Source organism: Thalassophryne amazonica, chromosome 19 (genome assembly GCF_902500255.1).
Source record: "Thalassophryne amazonica chromosome 19, fThaAma1.1, whole genome shotgun sequence".
Classification (NCBI taxonomy): Eukaryota; Metazoa; Chordata; class Actinopteri; order Batrachoidiformes; family Batrachoididae; genus Thalassophryne; species Thalassophryne amazonica.
Genome location: NC_047121.1, coordinates 20,469,720 through 20,490,474, shown reverse-complemented (window position 1 = coordinate 20,490,474; position 20,755 = coordinate 20,469,720). Strand labels below are relative to the sequence as shown.

The window sequence follows — 20,755 nt, the reverse complement described above, 5'->3', positions numbered from 1 at the left end:
TGTGTCTGACGTGTTGCGTCTGTGTGCTCACTTTGCCAGTGCTGTAGGCTAAGTGATAACGTTGCTTGGGATGTCCAAACGAGGCACACTTTTTCAAACGGTGTATTATAATACCTACACCTTACCTACAACCCCAAAGGTTGGGCCCATCTGATTTTTTCTGGGCCCACCCGTTTTATGATTTCTGCCTACGCCCCTGCTTCAAAGATGTTTTGTTTTGCAAAACTACAAGAACATCTGTTGCAAATTAGCAAAGGACACCTCAGTGTGCAGATAAAACCACCTGTCACCTGGTTAAGGCCTCAGTGTGTAACAACCAAAGCACATCAGCATGACTAGGCAGCGAAACGAAACTCCCCACGGCCTGCTGGAGTTCAAAGAGTTTCACCCACACTTTAAATGAGCTGATCGTTACTCTGTAACACAACTCGGCAGCGAGTGGGAGTGAGGCTTTCATGAAAGTTGTCTTTTGGGGTTTGGGGTGGATGTCAGGACTGACACTCCTTTTCCTGTGTCACTCAAATCAGGCCTGCAAACATCAGAACAAGATCTAATCCCTTCTATTAAAAGCTTACAACCACAGAGACGCTGATTTCCCCGAAATCTGGGTGGCCGAGAGAACAACAGAGAGAAAAAGGGTAGGCAGGGCAAGATAAAGGAAAGGACAATAGATAGAAAACAAGAGCACTGCGCTTGGAGAGGGCAAACCTCCACCAGCTTTACAATTCCACAAATTTTTATCTTGGAAAAAACTGTCAAGCCCAAAGTCCTGTCCTATTAGCGTTTCATAAGATAAAATATGTTAAAATCAAATATCCGCTAAATCCACAATACGGATCAGATGCAGATCAAACAGTCTATTCATTGAGGGAACCAGTTTGCACCTCACTGTCACAAATGAGAGGGATTGAGGCACTTTTGATTGAGATATAATGCAAAATGTACACAAAATAGGCTTTTCAATATTAAATTCAAATGTCCACAAAATCCACAATCCAGATCAAACTCTGTCAGGTGATAGCGAGTGCCAGTCTGTACCTCACTTTCAAATATGAGAGCAATTGGGACATGTTTCATTAAGATATAATGTAAAATACACATTAAATGGGATTTTCAATGTAAATTTTAAATGGCCACAAAATCTGTAATCTGGATCAGATCCAAATCAAACTTTGTCAGGTGATAATAAATGCCAGTCTGCACCTCAATTTCAAATATGAGAGTGATTTGGGCACATTTGATTAAGATAGTGTAAAATATACATTAAATGGGATTTTCAATGTAAAGTTTAAATGACCACAAAATCTGTAATCTGGATCAGATCCAGATCAAACTTTGTCAGGTGATAGTGAGTGCCAGTCTGCACCTCACTTTCAAATATGAGAGTGATTGGGGCATGTTTGATTAAGATATAATGTAAAATACACATTAAATGGGATTTTCGATGTAAATTTTAAATGGCCACAAAATCTGTAATCTGGATCAGATCCAAATCAAACTTTGTCAGGTGATAATAAATGCCAGTCTGCACCTCACTTTCAAATATGAGAGTGATTTGGGCACATTTGATTAAGATAGTGTAAAATATACATTAAATGGGATTGTCAATGTAAAATTTAAATGGCCACAAAATCTGTAATCTGGATCAGATCCAGATCAAACTTTGTCAGGTGACAGTGAGTGCCAGTCTGCACCTCACTTTCAAATATGAGAGTGATTGGGGCACATTTGATTAAAATATAATGTAAAATATACATTAAATGGGATTTTCAATGTAAAATTTAAAGGCCACAAAATTTGTAATCTGGATCAGATCCAGATCAAACTTTGTCAGTCGATAAAGATACCATCCTACATAACGCTCTCAAATATGAAAGAAATTGATCTTTTTTGACAGTTTTTGAATTTTCAAAATGTGTTAAATGTTAAAGATAGGAATGTTTCCAATTTTCCAAGATTTTTCCTGACTTTGCCCTTTGACTTATGACCTTGAAAACTGAATCTGTTCTTGCCTATAGGGATATGAATCTTCAGCAAAAATTTCATAATGATATATGAATAATTGCGGGATCCAGGCTGTTCACAAACAGACAGACAAACAGACAAACAAACAAACGGGTGAAAACATAACCTCCTCTAACTTCATTGGTGGGGGTAATGAGAAAAGAGATAAGAACAGACAGAGGAAGAAGCAAACAGCAAAAGAAAGGGGTTAGAGGCAATGAAAGCTAGAAAACAATAAATGACAGGGAATAGTGATGAGTAAGAGACAAAAAAAAAAAAAAATACAACCCAAATCAAAAAAAGTTGTATGGAAGCCCGTTTGCGCCACTCGAAAAAAAGTTTTTTTTGATTAATTGCGAGATAGTATCTCACAATTCTGACTTATTATCTCACAATTCTGAGTTACTATCTCGCAATTCTGACTTATCTCACAATTCTGACTTATTATCTCGCAATTCTGAGTTACTATCTCGCAATTCTGACTTATTATCTCACAATTCCGACATCTCGCAATTCTGAGTTACTATTACATGGAATGATAACCATTGTTTTGTGTACATTTTTATAATAATAATAATAATAATAATAATTCTGATGATGATTAGGATACTCTGAATAAATTAATATATTATATACAGACATAATACATATACAGACAATAGGAATGGACGCTAATTTCAACAGGGTCCTCAAACGTTCCACAGTGATTCAAGCTGCATATTCATTTATAACCTCATTGAATAAAATTAAAATCATTTAAACAAATAAACACTAAAACAAACACCATCGTGTGATAAAACATCATAAAATAAACATGATAATATCATACGCTTCGTTCCTACTGAACAAAACCAGCTAATTAATGCTCGTAAATATGAACATATTCTGTTCACTCCCACATATCTGGAGACAACGTGAGATAGAATAAGGATCATATTGATTTGTGTACGTTTTTGTTGCGCAAACTGTGTATCTGTGCTGTTAAATGTGAGTTTAAAGGCGATGAGGTTCAAATGCGCGTTCCCGCGAAGGGGGTGCTTTTCACGGCAGGGGTGCTGAATCCGGCACAACAGGTCTCAAGCGATGCCTTGCTCGTAAATCTACGCCACCACCATCCATGAGTCTTAACAACAGACGGACAGTTTCTCTGTCCGTGGTTATGACAGCCGTCCAGCATTTCTGGTGCATCCATCTGTAGCCGTGTTGTTGACCCAACATGTGTAGCTGCTGATGGATGAACTCCGCCACCTCGACAACATCCGTTTTGTTTCGCCTGCGCCAGAGATGGTTCCTTGCCAAAGTTCTTTGTAAAGTTCGGAGGCTTATTTCAATGTCATCCTCCTCATGTAATAGCGTCCGAATCTCACTGTTTGTGAAACACACCGAAAACAGCTTTCAATGATCGAATGGAATGGTCATGTAGGGGGCAATGCATTTCGTAACATAAAGTATCTCAGAATTGCAAGATAGTAACTCAGAATTGCGAGATAATAAGTCAGAATTGTGAGATAATAAGTCAGAATTGTGAGATAATAAGTCAGAATTGCAAGATAGTAACTCAGAATTGTGAGATAATAAGTCAGACTTGTGAGATACTATCTCGCAATTAATCAAAAAAACTTTTTTTCAAGTAACGCAAACGGGCTTCCATAGTTGGACTATAGGGAAAATGCAAATTAAAACACAAAACCAAACACACTGATCCTTATATTTACTCTGCAAAGACTGAAATGATGATCACTGCACCTCAGAATTTACATCATTTATTTGTTGTTACTCTTTCTCTGGATGACTGTGTGGTTCACTGCAGTGAAAAAAATGAAAAATCTTGGGGTTATATTTGACCAGACACTTGTGTTTGACAATCACATCAAGGAGGTGTCAAAGGAATTCATTTTAGAAGGATTGTTAAGATTAGATCAGTCCTGTCTGACGAGGATGCAGAAGTCCTCATTTATGCTTTTCTGACATCTCGTCTGGACTACTTGCAATGTACTTCTGTCAGGACTCCTGAAGAAAAGCTTTCGTGCCTTGCAGATGGTTCAAAATGCTACTGCTCGTATCCTGACAGGAGCGAGGAAATAAGACCATATGACCTCTTTCCATTGGCTTCCTTGTCAGTTTCGTGCTGATTTTAAGGTGCTCTTATTAACTTATATAAATTGTAAATGAACTTGCACCTTCTTATCTAAGGATCTTGTAAGCGCTTATACACCATCCCGTAACCTCCGTTCTCAGGGAACTTGTCCTTTGGTTGTTCCGAAGGTAAAGAAAAAGACTGTTGGTGAGCGAGCTTTTTCCTTTCAGGCACCAAAGCTGTAGAACGATCTGATCTTCCTGTGGACATTAGACTGGCAGGCTCTGTAGATGTTTTTAAAGCAAAGCTAAAGACCCACTTGTTTACTCTTTATGTTCCTTGAGTTATTTTGATTTATTTCAAGTATTTTTTTGGTTTGCATCTTACTGTCTGTTTGTTTTGACTGCCTGTACAGAACCTTAACTGAAAGCACTTTAGAAATAAAATTATTATTGTTATTACTTTAAACCGTTTGGGGTCAGAGGGCATTTTTTGGACAGTTCACTCGCCTGGCATAAATGTTTTATTATTGCTGTTAACAGCTCTCCCTGCATCCCACAATCAAGTTTTATGTCTCTTCTTTTTCAGGACAACCTGTGCTTTCATTATATATATGCTTTGTTATGTTTTATAAGTGTAATAAAAGTTTACAATCAAAAATAAGGAAGGAAAAAGGAAAGCAGAAAATAATTTTCCACACATTTATTCAAAACACACAGAAAACTATAATAAGCAACTGTTTTGACACTTTATAAAGGTAATTTGAGGTCTTGTGTGAAAGACTGTACAACAAAAAGGTTCAAACAATAAACAAAAATGCGCATTTTGAACAATATATACAAAATGTCTATGCATTTTTTTGTCTTCATGGTAAAAGCAACAGAGTTATCCAGTAACATTCACATGCAAACTAGTGGAGCAATCCTGATAGTTACACACTCTTTGTTTGAGCACGTGAGATTGTCATCAGAGGCTCTCCGTCTGCTTTCAGTGATCGCTGTGCGTAATGGCGCAGGGCGAATTTGGAGCCCAATAGTATGTACTCATTAGAGCATCCAGGGGGCTATTCAAACGGGCCAACTAGTAACATATCACTCCTGAAAACGATCTTTGGATTTTCATGTGATGTAGAATCTGCCCTACGATTGGATTTTGGAAAACCATGTGACGGTGAACCAATTCCGATTGGATACTCACATTGCGCACATCATCACACAGCTTCTATGAGTACAAAGATGGCCAATGGCCGGCACCAAAAATCCATGGAGTTAACTTTTCAGCAAAAAAAGAGTACGTTTCTATCTCATATCATTAAAAAGTTATTTATAATTTAGTAAAGCTTGGTCTTAGCCGTCGTATACGACAACGTCAGTCCCAGAGGGTTAAGTTCTGATTCACTGAAGGCAGCATGAACAAAGATTTTTCATGATTTATGTGGTCAAATTCATTTCATTTGTTGCAATACTCTATCAAAGTGTCCCCCCCCAACCCACAACCCTCAAGCATCCGCCCACCCCCTCTTCAATGAAAGTTGATTACACGTCCACCCTACATTCAATTAATTGCACAACCCCAGTACATCATAAAAAGGAATAAATGAATAAATACATAAAATAAAATAAAATAAAATAATAAGATGATTTTTTGATGAGGTTTTTCTCATCACTTGCTTATGTTACCTGTGATAACATCAACAGTGTGCACTAGTTTTTCCTGGTCTTTCCAGAGTTTGTACCAGCTGACCTACTGGTACCCTCTGTTTTGCATGGGGAATTATATTTTAAAATTCATTTATTATTTTGAACATGTTACACCATGTTTTTTTGTTTTTTTGTATCAGTGGTAGTCTCATGACAATTACATTATTTTGCAGTTTGCAGTACGAGAGTTGCTCGCAAAGTGGAACAGACCACGCAACATCTGGCATGAAATGGGTACGTTATTTGTAATGAAAACAGACATTTTATTGAAATATATTGTGAAATTAACCCTAATGAACCCTAACCCCTATGATAGGGGAAAGCTGCATGAAAAACAACTGGTCAAATTTTCAAAAAAGTTGATGTGATTAAAAAAAACTGCAAGGTTGCACAGAATTCACAGCGAGTAGTTGAATTTTCATTAATTGTTGCAATCACAATATTTCAGCTTGCTGCAGGGACCGATTTATGGATGTTCACGGCATCAACAACTACTTATTCAACATTCTTTTTAAGTAATGTTTTGTCCTACGTCTTCTATGTACTGGTTAACATAACATGTCTAAGCTGTTGTGGGAGTGTGAAAACCTCATTAATATTATGACTCATGGCTGATGGTAGCTAAACTATCCATTAGCATAATCTCTATAATAATTCAGAATTAACTACTGTTGATTGTGGGTAAGATTTTGTGTAATATTTAAGTCAGTCATTTAACATGTTTTCTGTGACAGTTGGCATCCTGTCCAGGGTGTACCCCGCCTCATGACCTATGACTGCTGGGATAGGCTCCAGCCTCCCGTGATCCTTGATTAGAGTAAACACATAGAAAATTAACAAATTAGTTTAACATGTTGAGAGCAGCGTAAAGGAACTAATAGGCCTTCATGGAATTTTCTGTGTTATTTCCAACTTATTGAACTCAAACAGAGGTTGCAAATTACTCTATATTCCCAATTCTGAGAACCTGTCACATAACCTTTGTGAGGTAAACACAGAAATAGACAAAGCCAGAAAAGAGGGAAGTGCACAAGATACAGTTCTATGCAAACGTTTGTGCACCCCGATGATTTCCGTGATTTTCCTTTCAAATCATTGGTTGTTTGGATCAACAATTTCAGTTAAATATATCATATAGCAGACAAACAGAGGCTGTTATTTCTGCAAAAGGAGGATCTACTAAATATTGATGCATTTATTTTTTGTTGGGGTGCCCAAATTTATGTTCCTGCCCAATTTTGTTTAAATAATTATTGCACACTTTCTATAAATCCTAGAAACTTCATTTCACTTCTCAAATATCACTGTGTTTGTCCGCTATAAGATATATTTAACTGAAATTGCTGATCCAAACAACCAATGATTTATAAAAGAAAATCATGAAAATCATCAGGGGTGCCCAAACTTTTGCATACAACTGTAAAACTGAGAAATGTTGAATAGGGAGATAGTGAAGATGTGTAACAGAAGCAAGAAAGCAGAGGGAGAGATATTTGTTATTATTTCTTTAAATTCCTGGTATTTCCTTGTATTTATCATGCACAAATGGAAAATCATGAAGGCTGATCATTGACTGCTCTTAAAAATTAAAAGTCATTTCATGCCAAGAATTAAAAATTAAACAACTGAGTCCATTTTTTGGAAATACTCTATGCCTATATCGGGCATATATTTTGTATAACCTATACCCCACTTTGTTTCAGGTTTTTCAGGTTATTTGATCACTGCGGTGGGATTTGATAGGAGACATCACACTGCACACGCTGATATAAAATTTACTTCCAAATATGCACAATTTCAAATGTTTTCTTCCTTGTGCTAATATTCCAAAGTTGGTATACAGCATCATACAATTCAGAGGAGATAAGTGAAACTATAGAGCTTTTTATAGTCGATGTAAGCGGAAGCTCTGAACATAATCTTCTCCAGATCAGGTTAAATTTGTAGTGTAAGTTATGGCATTGATTTAATCATGTCAAAATAGAGAAAAATGCTTGTTCTGTCTTCACATACTCATCTAAGCCTCAAATTGCACTTTGTACAATACCTACATGGGCATATGTGTTTTTTTTTTTCAATATGAACAATAAAATCAAAGTGAAAGTCTTCAATGTTGCATTACAAGGAGATCGAAATCACACCACAAAATGACAGAATAATGGTGTATACCTCCTGTCCTCTCAAGAGCATGAAACAGTTAATTGAGCTATTGTGATATGTGTTTGTGTGTTATAATCACCATGGCAATGTTCAAAGCGTCACTGTTGGGGTAGGGCAGGTCACACAGGATAAGCAACCCTCTCTCTTCTGCTAGTGTTTTAGTTACAGGGAGGTACCTGAGCTCAGAACAGATGTTCTCCACAGTGGTGCCCTGTTAAAAAAAAAAAAAAAAAAAAAAAAAAACTGAGATGAACATCTACAGTTACAGTCGTATTGTGAGGCAGCAAAACACGACTCTCACACAGACCATCAAAAACCTGGTGTAAAGTATAGTAAATAAGTTTTTTACATGGTGCCATATCCATACACTTCACAATGATGTATTCACAACATGTGCACACTTGTAAACATAGGGGTAAGTGCTCATTATCACTCATCAAAGTAAAAAAAAAAAAACATTCTTGGGGGCGCTCCACGGGTTGGTCCAGGATGAGTGGGAGGGGCTGTCTGATAAGTATATAAGCATAAGTAGAAGATCAGGTGGACAAAGGTGGAGGAGAAGGAGGTGTTGCAAGAACGAGGTGCTCAGATGCTTCACCTCAGGGAGGTTAGGTGGATGGCTGGTGTCTCTCCAACTGCACGTCTCCTTTGTCACTTTAGACACAAATCCATTTGCTCTCTACCATACAAATAACAACATGCCAAGTTCCAGCACAACCATCTCTGAAAAATAATGACAGCTGACAATCTGGTGTAATTGTTGTTAGACCCAAGGGTAATTAAGAGGCTATATAACTACTTTGTGCCATGTGCCTTACTTTGCACTCAGATTCTGTGCTATGTAAATAGTGAAGTGGAGTTGAACAAACCCCAAATGTACTTTACCTCGGTAATCAAATTGCAACTAGGAATGATGTCACACCAGAGGTAAATGCATTCCAGTTTCACACAGCACCACAAGCCAGAAAAAATAAGCTGGATGCCTCCGAGATTTTGGAGTACAGAGCTCTGCAAAAATATGCAATCCACTAAAGAGACCTCATGGAAGAGAACAGACATATGACACATTTGTGCTTCAAAGCACTGCTAGGTTTGTATAGCGGTGTGGCCACTCATTGTTCGGGTATGACCATGTTAACCACATCAGTTGATTAAAAAACACATTACCTGTTATTTCACCCATAAAAATGTCACTGCAACACATCCATTGCCCACACACAGTAGTAGGATAGTATTGTGTGCAAGCTTTAATAAACCGGAAAAAAAACAAATAGAAGTGTTAAAAAATACCAAACACAACAGCTTTCACTGCTGTTGATGCTCAGAGCAGCCATGTTGGATTGTGAACTTGTGGGATTTTGTGTTGAAACAAGTTGATAACATTACATTGTGACTATGGGGGCATTCCTGTGGGACATCCCAACCTCTGAGTAGAACTGGAATGCACCAATAGACAGTGTCAAGGTAGGGCACTCAGTCATCACCCAGCTAGCTTCCAGAGCTTATAATGATACAGAAAGACAATACAAACACACACCTGCACATGCTGCCTAACCTGAAGTGACCTGATTCATGCATGGCGCTATGTGTCAGTGGTCAAAAGCCATTTTTTAAAAATTGATGATTCCATATCCAATAGCAAGTTTGCTTCAGCTTCTCTCTTTGTCACTTGGGGTCGCCACAGCAGATCTGAGATGAATCTGCATACTGATATGGCACAAGTTTTATACTGTATGCTCTTCCTGACACAACTCCACATGACATGGAGACTGGGCAGGAGTGGTCTTGAATCAGGAACCTTCTACTCTGGAAATAAGCGCACTAACCGCTTGGCCACCATGCTGCAGAATCCATATCTAATAACCTGTGAAATTGTATCCCTTTGCCACTATGTTAAAACGTGCCCCAATAAACAACTGTACATATGTACAAAATTTTTTTTTAAATGACTTTACACTAAAACTTGAACACCACTCACCTGGGGTACTTTGTCTTTTTTGAAGATGAGCGTCATGCGGGCACAGTTGTTGTCTAGGTAACTACTGTTTGGTTCACACTGGGTGTGTACCGATGTGCGAGGGTCGGATGTTGAACAAACACCCCACTTGTGGCAGGGCTGAGAGAAGCAGGTGAGGAACTGGTGCTCCACACACTCCTGGCCTCCAGGACAGGATGGGGAGTTCATGTCTGGAGAAGGCAAAGCCTTTGGAAGGAGGCAGGGCTGGCGACCACACCACACCTAGAAGAACACCAAGATTCAAGCTTCAACTTCTGTGTAGCTGGAGTTACTGTATCTTTCCTTTCACATAAAATAGCATGTCATCATCAGGCAACAAGAATATTTTTTGAAAGAAGACACAGCATTGATGCCAGACTGACCTTGGAGCAGTGAACATAGCCATTGACACACTGACAGGTGTTACACTCCTCCTCCCACCGGCTGCCATGAGGAAACTGCAGGTCATCATGACGACAGGACTTCCAGAGACCCATGACTGAAAAGTATGAACAAAAGTTGAAAATCAAGTCAGACAATATAGTTGTGTATTTTTGCCTCAGTTCTGTTAAAAATAATCTATTCAAGGAAGAAATATTTATATTTGTGTACATTTTAAACAAGATTAATTTCAGTGTCTGCACAGGCTGTGGCTAAGGTGATGGCACTAATGCTCAGATCCCCTTGCTATTCAACAGTTAACCAAAATTGTAACCCAACCCCAACATTTAACTTATCTCCAACTGGAATTGCTGTGTTTCAGGAAAAAAACAAAAAATAACACAACTGACATTATCATGCAAAAGTGGCTTTTCTGTGAGCAATCAAACTGCATATCTCTGATCCATAATCTCTTGTCATAACTATTCCACCACAGACTCCCCGACTCAAACCTCCAGGTTGTAGCTTTAAGTAGGCAAAACTACTGCAAAATTTATGCAGCATGGTATCAGTCATGTCTGTCATGGTTCACATTACTCTGTTATGGTTGCTCTCTTGATGTCTGCTAATCTAGTAATAATTCTTGCACATGTTTATCTCTGAGTATTTACCTCAATGAAGTCTCCTCATGCTCTTATTCTGATACAGGTCCTCCTTGTGTACTTTCTTGGCTTTCCTTCCTGTATCACAGGTATTAGGGCTTCCAGCTACAGGTATGCACTCATTTCTTGACTGAATGAGTTACTCATTATATAGCTGTTCATAGCCCTTCACTCCACTACCAGATTGTCTCACTCCCATGGTTGCTGTCTGGCATTGCTGCCTTGTGTTTAACCTCCAGTTGCTGACCTACACTGTCTCCATGTGCTTACTGAGCCTGGCCTGCTTACTGTTTGATTGTTCAACTTGTATGTTTAATAATTGTGCTTTGACCCTTAGCCTGTTGCTCTGGTTAAACCAACTGCTGATTTCTTCAAGAACACTTTTGACTCTTGGACCGCCTTTTGCTCGTGACCATGTTTACTCCTGCTATCTTTTGCCAAACAGATGATATTTGTGAATGCACTATTATTCATGTTTATTCTGAGTTATTCTAATGCAGTGGCTGCAAATAAAGACTGTTTGGTCAGTGTGGTTCTCTTCTCAGGGTCCCTGGTTGTGCTCCAAGCTTTATACCATCACTGTAGCCTCCAATTTACAACAACAGGTCCGTCACTGTAGCCACTCGTCTTTATAAGTATCTATACACATGGTTGTACTCACACTCTTGGCAGCGAGGTCCAGTGTATCCCGAAGGACAAACACAGCGGTAGCCATTGATTTCATCCACACAGGTAGAACCTTCAGCACAGGGAGAGGACTGACACTCATCTATATCTGAGATAAAATAAAAAGAAAGAAGCTTATATTTAATATTATAGAAGCTTTACTTAAAAACAATCTTATGGCCACATTAAAATTTTTTATAAAAATGGCTAAAAAATGACAATAAAAACTGTCATCTAGTTTTGGATTTTGTAGTTAATTATCCATGAATCATTAAATGAGGTCAAATTAAAAACCCAAAGATAATTTAGAGATTTATTGTGTAAAATTCACCCAAGTTTGATTCTTACACACTTGATAACATATAAACATTTGACAAAAGTAACCAAATAGATCCCTTCACAAATCAATAAATGTATAATTAGTACATAGTGTTTAACAAACTATCATAGAGCTAAATCATCTTATTCACTTTGTGAAACCAAGTTGATCAGTTGCATTGATGATAATTTATACTTTGAAGTGTAAATGCAGAGTTATCCCTAGAGTTTTTTCCAGGCTCAGTGGGACTCACAGAAAACTCAAATCACAAGGGGCACAAAGTGAAAAAACACAAGGTACACAAAAACTATCACTTTCATTAAAACCAATCACAGAATGATTTTATTGGATTAGAATAAACTCTGTAACTGATAAACCCTACAGAAATGACACATCATGATCAGCAAGATTCCTTTCTGCACTGCACTACAAAGTATATTTTAACATTTTTAGCACCTCAATTAAGTTGGTATAGCTGTGTGATGTTGTAACTTTCTCTTTTTAGATTAGAGTGGTGATCCTGGGCCTGTGTTTGTGTGTGTGTGTGCTGTGGTCTTTTTAACCCTCTGGTGTTCGAGGGCATTTTTTGGACAGTTCACTCGCTTGACATAAATGTTTTATTATTGCTGTTAACAGTTCTCCCTGCATCCCACAATCAGGTTTTATGTCTCTTTTTTTTAGGACAACCTGTGCTTTCATAATATATATGGTCTTGTTGTGGTTTATAAGTGTAATAAAGGTTTCCAATCAAAAATAAGGAAGGAAATAATTTTCCACACACATTTATTCAAAACACACAGCAAACTATAATAAACAACTGTTTTGACACTTTATAAAGGTAATTTGAGGTCTTGTGTGAAAGACTGTACAACAAAAAGGTTCAAACAATAAACACAAATGCACATTTTGAACAATATATACAAAATGGTCTATGCATTTTTTTATCTTCATGGTAAAAGCAACAGAGTTATCCAGTAACATTCACATGCAAACTAGTGGAGCAATCCTTATAGTAACACAATCTTTGTTTGAGCACGTGAGATTGTCATCAGAGGCTCTCCATCTGCTCCGTCTGCTTTCAGTGATCGCTGTGCGTAATGACGCAGGGCGCATTTGGAGCCCAATAATATGTACTCATTGGAGCACCCAGGGGGCTATTCAAATGGGCCAACTAGTAACATATTACTCCTGAAAACAATCTTTAGCTTTTCATGTGAGGTGAATCTGCCCTATGATTGGATTTTGGAAAACCACGTGACAGTGAACCAATTCCAATTGGACACTCACATTGCGCACGTCATCACACAGCTTCTATGAAGAGTACAAAGATGGCCGATGGCTGGCTCGAAAGTCCGTGGAGTTAACGTTTCAGCAAAAAAAGTACGTTTCTATCTCATATCATTAAAAAGTTATTTCTAATTTAGTAAAGCTTGGTCTTAGCCGTCATATATGACGGCGTCGGCCCCAGAGGGTTAATAATGTGATGTATGTTGTACAACAAAGGCATTTGGCAGGTTACATACATCACAGAGGTCTTAAAGAAGCTGTTTTGGGTATAAATGATGTTGATAACATGAGAGTATTTGTGAAAACTCACAGAATAGTCAGAATTTGAGGATGTTTAAATTTAAACACATGAAAAATATAAGATGTTGTCAAAAACCGGTTTTGTGGTATATGGCCCCTTTACTCATTAACTTATTTGACCAAGACAATTTTTCAAATCTACTCCTTCCTAGTTAAAATCTAGATGAAAAAAATTAATTAATCAAAGATTTTTACAGTTTTGATATGTTTAACATAGTAACTGTGTGTAATTGATTGTTATGTAAGTGATCGTTATTGCTTAAACAAGCATTCACTCTGTCACAATCTACTTGTTCACACAACAGAATCACAGATTAACAATATGTTGATGACATCATAATGTTATTTTTCAGTATTTTGTCTGTCAGTTTTCATTATTAAAATTTCACCAGGCCTATAATACTGTAGGGGAAATACTGAATTGTATTTATTTATTTATAAATTCTAAAAACGATTAACTTGTGTAGTAGCTGTGGTATATTTGTAGATAATATCCACGGAGGAAGGGTAGTGCTCAGAAGCTAAACTTTCCATCACTGACTAAATGTAAGATTTTAACACCCACTTGACAAATCCAGCTTCTAATGAATTACTGAATTTCCAGCCAATCCAGTAGGATATGAATTATTGATTTTTTCTTCTACTCTGCCCCAAGCTGAAGCTCACCATTTGTTGAGAAAAGCTTTGAGAGGCTGGAGTGGATTTTTTAAATATCTTCAGGGACTGATGGAATTCACACGATTGTTTTCCACAAAGGCTATGCAGCGGTTTGGTTTGAAACGCTTCAGCTGGATAACACTCTGTTTCAAAAGGATTTTCTGAAGAGCATTCTCCCACAAAACTGCGGGAGACTGCACTGACCCGTCTGACGAACATCAGCGCTGACCTCGGCTTAGTACAGAGGCGAGAGGCTAAGACCATCTTCCCAAAAGGCTTCCTAATCTGTCGCCCTCAAACAATTGGCTCACACTCCCCTGCTGCGACCTTTCACCTCTGACCCCCCCCGCCCGCCGGATCCCGACCACACGCCCCCTTCAGTTCCCAGGGACTCACTGCTGCGGCAGTCCGGTCCGGCAAATCCTGGAGCGCATTCACAGCGAAACCAGTTCACACCATCGACGCAGATGCCGCCATTGTAGCTGGAAAGAAAAAACATAAACAGAAATAATTATATGGTTATTACTAATACTTGTGATTATAGCGTACTTCCTGTCCATTCTTTCAGCGGAATAACCAAAGTGTTCACAGTTTTCAATGAAACGTGGCACACAGTTAAATGGACTTTATTTATATAGCACTTTTCCATCTGAATCAGGAGCTCAAAGCAAATTTCAGTGATGCCTCACATTCACTCATTCACACATACACACATACTGATACCAGCATGATGCCATGCATGGCACTCAAATGCACACCAGGAGCAACTTGAGGATTAAGGAACTTCCCCAAAAGGCTCTTAGTGATTTTCTGGTGTTACTGAGATTCGACCCGGGGATCCTCTGGTCTCATGGCTACCATTTTAACCACTAGACCGTTCCCCCCCTTATTTCTTCATATACGATGTCTGGTTTGATACAACCTGGTAAATATCACTACATGTGAGTTTTAATATTTAAATTTCTGTCATCTTCTATGTGTAACCAGACCTACACTATAAATCGATATATATATATAAGTCGATACAGCTCAGTGATGTCAATGATGCAATGGAATTTGTTAAATATTCTATCACTGGACTACAAAAGGCAGTCTGACATTTTTCCCACAGGATTTCCAAAGAGCGCAGGTTGAACGCAAAGCTGATCTATTATCAATGTCCAGACTTCATGTGTAAATCTCTGCTGACCACATACTGAGTACCCACCCCCTAAAACCCCCACGTTTTTACAACTACCCTCAGGTCCAGGCCAATGAATGGCAAAAAGGTTGTCTTCACACACCCCTCGTACAAAAACCAAAACCTCCACTAATCTACCTGTCAGCCATTGTGAAGGAGGGTGAGATTGAAGTGGGAAGGGGGGGTGGGGTATTGATTAGAGTAAATTCCTTGATTTAGGACTGAGAATTTTGTTCTATGAGGGCCTTGTTCAACTTTATTCATATTAATTCCATCAATAAATGCAAGACAATAACAATGAAAAAGGGATCAAAATGACAATAAAACTATTAAACTGGTAACATTATTCCCATTTTATATCATCATTTCCAAGAGATGACATTCCACACCCCAGAGCTAGTCTCTGATGAGGCCCTCGACTTTCACTGCCACCCATGGGAGAGTGCTCCCGACACCAGCGGTTCCCCCTGTGGGTGGTGAGCCCACAGGGTGAAGATGGAAGGTCCACATTGCCTTTCAGGCTGTGCCCAACTGGGCAACGTGGCAGGTCCAGCCACCAGGCGCTCGCTGATGGGCCCTACATCCAGGCCTGGCTCCAGATGGGGCCCCGGGTTTCCTCTGGGCCAGGTCACATTTCCTCTAACTCATTTTGTCATGGTGTTTTGTGAACCATTCTTACTCTGGCCTCTCGCCTGAGACCAATTTGCCATGGGAGACCCTACCAGGAGCACAAAGGCTCCAGACAACAGAGCTCTCAGGTTCATAATGGCACACAAACCTCTCCACCACAATAAGGTGATGGTTCTCGGAGAGATAAGTTGAGAAGTTGGACCATCTGTGGGGAGCTCAGAGTAGAGCCGCTGCTCCTTCGCGTTGAAAGGAGCCCGCTGAGGTGGGAACCCCTGGGCATCTCCCTAGGGAGATGTTCCAGCCAGGTACATCCATCTGGGAGGAGACCCCGGGGAAGTGCAAGACTAGGTGGCCTGGGAATGCCTCTGGGTCCACCAGTCAGAGGTGATCAATGTGGCCCGGGAAAGGGAAGTCTGGGGTACCCTGGTAGAGCTGTTGCTCCCATGAGCCCATCCCAGTTAAGCGGTTGAAGATGAGTGAGTGATTTTCAAAAGGAGTGTCCCAGGAGGCCTTTGCCGGGTATAATGCCCTCCATAATATACACTGGTGTATAAAACAGCCCAGGTTGCTTTATAGCTTTGGGGTATATATTGAGATAAGGAATAGAAATAGCCTATCCAAACTAATAGCACAGATTACAACATAGAATATTTCTCTTGGGAATGTCAAGGATGGAGAGGATTAGGAATTGTCATATCAGAAGACAGTGCAGATGGCAAGGTTTGAAGACAAAGTGTAAAACTGAGATGGCTTACATGTGCAGAAGAGAGAGACAGGATAAATCAGGAGAAGGATGATGATGATGATGGAGCTGCCAGGCAAGAGGAGAAGAGAAAGTGAAGGATTATGGATGTGGTGCGGGAGAACATGCAGGCAGTTTGTGTGACAGAAGAAGATGGAGAGGACAGAGTGAGATGGAGAAGGATGATCTGCTGTGAAAACCTCGAACAGGAGCAGCCAGTAAGAGAAAAAAGATGACATAGCCCAGAATACACCTGAGGTATAAAAGAGGCTAGCCCACTTTAACTCTGGGTGTAGTTCAGCTAGTGGATATATCTTGGGCAACGGCTCGTATGTAACAAATTTAATGCAGCATGAGTTGACTCTGCAACAAAATGAAAAACTAGAGTACAAATAATTAATCATTTTTATTCCAATATCAATGACTACTGATCTCATTATAAAAATAAACTTTTTGAAAATTGCTTTGATTGAAAAACATCAGGAAACAAGGCAGCTTATAGCCGAGTACCCCCCCACCCAGGACTAACTGAAGCATTTACAAAGTCCCACTCATAACCAAGAAAAGGACAAATGCACGCAAACACGGATGGTGAGTGATGCTGTGTGGCACAAAAGTTCATAAGGTGTTATGGAAACCTAGTGTTGTGTGTGGGCCGCCAGAAGAGGAGGTACTGCTGGCCCACCATCAGAGGGCGCCCTGCCTGAAGTGCGGGCTTCAGGCACGAGAGGGCGCTGCCGCCATGGACACAGCCGGGGGTGACAGCTGTCACTCATTACCTCTTGACAGCTGTCACCCATCTACTCAACGTCCTCTCACTCCATAAAGACCAGACGTCATCTCCACCTCGTTGCCGAGATATCATACTTCATTGGAGGTAATATCCTCAGCCATTTGTGTTTACTTATAAGCTGTATATTGTGAGTGTTTGCAGGAGTACCGGTCCTTTTTGTGGAGGCTGTGCAGGACGGCACTCTTTTTCCTCTGAGGGATCGCTGCAACATATTGAGTGAGAGGTGGAGGTGGCATTCCCACCGCTGTTGTTACTGGGTGTACACACACCCACAATTGACTGTCTTTGTTCTTCGCCAGCAGTACCAGATCCGACAGTCGGGGACGGTGATCACCTGGGAATTTGGGACTTGGCGGCTCCAGTATTCACCAGGTTCTGTGGCTGGCGGAAATCGTGTGGTTCCGGCTCTTCTCAGGACAGACATCTTCTATCCTCGAGCCTGCCCACACGTCACCTTTGTGGATTGACTGTAATTATATTCTGAGATTGTCTGTATGTTCGTTGTGCACAATTCACAACATTAAATTGTTATATTTTGGCTCATCTATTGGCCGTTCATTTGCGCCCCCTGTTGTGGGTCCGTGTCACTACACTTTCCCAACAGGATATCTCGGCCAGCGTCATGGACTCCGAGGGGCGTCACCCGGCTGTTGAACGACCAATGGGAGATCAGGGAGCGCAGGCGTCTGCAGGAGGCGTGATTGGTGAGCTGCAGCACATTCTCACCGCCTTTACGGCTCGGTTAGATCAGATGACCGAGCAAAACATCCTCCTGAACCGCAGGGTGGAGGCTCTCTCCGCACAGATGGCGGCGAGCGCTCAGGGCGCTGCTGCAGCTCATCCTCCTGCCGACCCTGTGCAGGATATGAACGTTCCAGTGGTGGTTCAACAACCCCTCCCACCATCCCCTGAAGCATACATAAGCCCTCCTGAGCCGTACGGAGGTTGTGTGGAGACGTGCGCGGACTTTCTTATGCAGTGTTCGCTCATCTTCACACAACGTCCCGTCATGTACGCGTCAGATGCTAGTAAAATAGCTTATGTGATTGCTCTGCTTCGGGGTAAAGCACGCGCCTGGGCTACGGCGCTCTGGGAACAGAACTCACGGTTGTTATCAGCATACACTGGGTTTGTGGGGGAGTTCAGAACAGTGTTTGATCACCCTAACAGAGGAGAGACCGCTTCAATTGTGCTGCTGTCAATGAGACAGGGACGCGAGAGCGCAGTCGCTTATGCAGTCAACTTCCGCATCGCGGCTGCGAGGTCCGGCTGGAATAACGTTGCGCTCCGCACCGCCTTCATAAACGGACTGTCGTTAGTCCTGAAGGAGCAGCTGGTAGCTAAGGAGGAACCACGGGATTTAGATGGGCTTATCAATCTCGTTATACGGTTAGACAATCGGTTGGAGGAACGCCGTCGGGAGCGAGGCGAAGGACGTGGCCAGATACGCGCCGCCCCTCTCCCTTCCGGTTTCGAAAAGGGGCCGCCCTCCCCACGCTCCACAGCCACAGCGCTCTGTGGGGCAACAGCTCCCCCTGCTGACGTTGTTAGGGAAATGCACAGGGCCAAAACCAATCAATCAATCAATTTTTTTATATAGCGCCAAATCACAACAAACAGTTGCCCCAAGGCGCTTTATATTGTAAGGCAAGGCCATACAATAATTATGTAAAACCCCAACGGTCAAAACGACCCCCTGTGAGCAAGCACTTGGCTACAGTGGGAAGGAAAAACTCCCTTTTAACAGGAAGAAACCTCCAGCAGAACCAGGCTCAGGGAGGGGCAGTCTTCTGCTGGGACTGGTTGGGGCTGAGGGAGAGAACCAGGAAAAAGACATGCTGTGGAGGGGAGCAGAGATCGATCACTAATGATTAAATGCAGAGTGGTGCATACAGAGCAAAAAGAGAAAGAAACAGTGCATCATGGGAACCCCCCAGCAGTCTACGTCTATAGCAGCATAACTAAGGGATGGTTCAGGGTCACCTGATCCAGCCCTAACTATAAGCTTTAGCAAAAAGGAAAGTTTTAAGCCTAATCTTAAAAGTAGAGAGGGTGTCTGTCTCCCTGATCTGAATTGGGAGCTGGTTCCACAGGAGAGGAGCCTGAAAGCTGAAGGCTCTGCCTCCCATTCTACTCTTACAAACCCTAGGAACTACAAGTAAGCCTGCAGTCTGAGAGCGAAGCGCTCTATTGGGGTGATATGGTACTACGAGGTCCCTAAGATAAGATGGGACCTGATTATTCAAAACCTTATAAGTAAGAAGAAGAATTTTAAATTCTATTCTAGAATTAACAGGAAGCCAATGAAGAGAGGCCAATATGGGTGAGATATGCTCTCTCCTTCTAGTCCCCGTCAGTACTCTAGCTGCAGCATTTTGAATTAACTGAAGGCTTTTTAGGGAACTTTTAGGACAACCTGATAATAATGAATTACAATAGTCCAGCCTAGAGGAAATAAATGCATGAATTAGTTTTTCAGCATCACTCTGAGACAAGACCTTTCTGATTTTAGAGATATTGCGTAAATGCAAAAAAGCAGTCCTACATATTTGTTTAATATGCGCTTTGAATGACATATCCTGATCAAAAATGACTCCAAGATTTCTCACAGTATTACTAGAGGTCAGGGTAATGCCATCCAGAGTAAGGATCTGGTTAGACACCATGTTTCTAAGATTTGTGGGGCCAAGTACAATAACTTCAGTTTTATCTGAGTTTAAAAGCAGGAAATTAGAGGTCATCCATGTCTTTATGTCTGTAAGACAATCCTGCAGTTTAGCTATTTGGTGTGTGTCCTCTGGCTTCATGGATAGATAAAGCTGGGTATCATCTGCGTAACAATGAAAATTTAAGCAATACCGTCTAATAATACTGCCTAAGGGAAGCATGTATAAAGTGAATAAAATTGGTCCTAGCACAGAACCTTGTGGAACTCCATAATTAACTTTAGTCTGTGAAGAAGATTCCCCATTTACATGAACAAATTGTAATCTATTAGACAAATATGATTCAAACCACCGCAGCACAGTGCCTTTAATACCTATGGCATGCTCTAATCTCTGTAATAAAATTTTATGGTCAACAGTATCAAAAGCAGCACTGAGGTCTAACAGAACAAGCACAGAGATGAGTCCACTGTCCGAGGCCATAAGAAGATCATTTGTAACCTTCACTAATGCTGTTTCTGTACTATGATGAATT

At 40.6% G+C, this 20,755-nt stretch overlaps 1 protein-coding gene across 2 annotated transcripts in view; it reads right to left on the bottom strand.

Moving 5' to 3' along the window:
* The window catches only part of LOC117532088 (protein jagged-2-like), a 216,973-nt gene that overhangs the window by 11,959 nt on the left and 184,259 nt on the right, over nt 1–20,755 (bottom strand). For both annotated transcript variants that reach the window (XM_034195329.1, XM_034195330.1), the window contains 5 exons: nt 14,606–14,691; nt 11,642–11,755; nt 10,321–10,436; nt 9,920–10,180; nt 8,021–8,152 (listed from right to left, as the gene is read on the bottom strand). In XM_034195329.1, the coding sequence (XP_034051220.1) occupies nt 8,021–8,152; nt 9,920–10,180; nt 10,321–10,436; nt 11,642–11,755; nt 14,606–14,691 (709 nt within the window). The remainder of the gene's footprint in view (nt 1–8,020; nt 8,153–9,919; nt 10,181–10,320; nt 10,437–11,641; nt 11,756–14,605; nt 14,692–20,755) is intronic.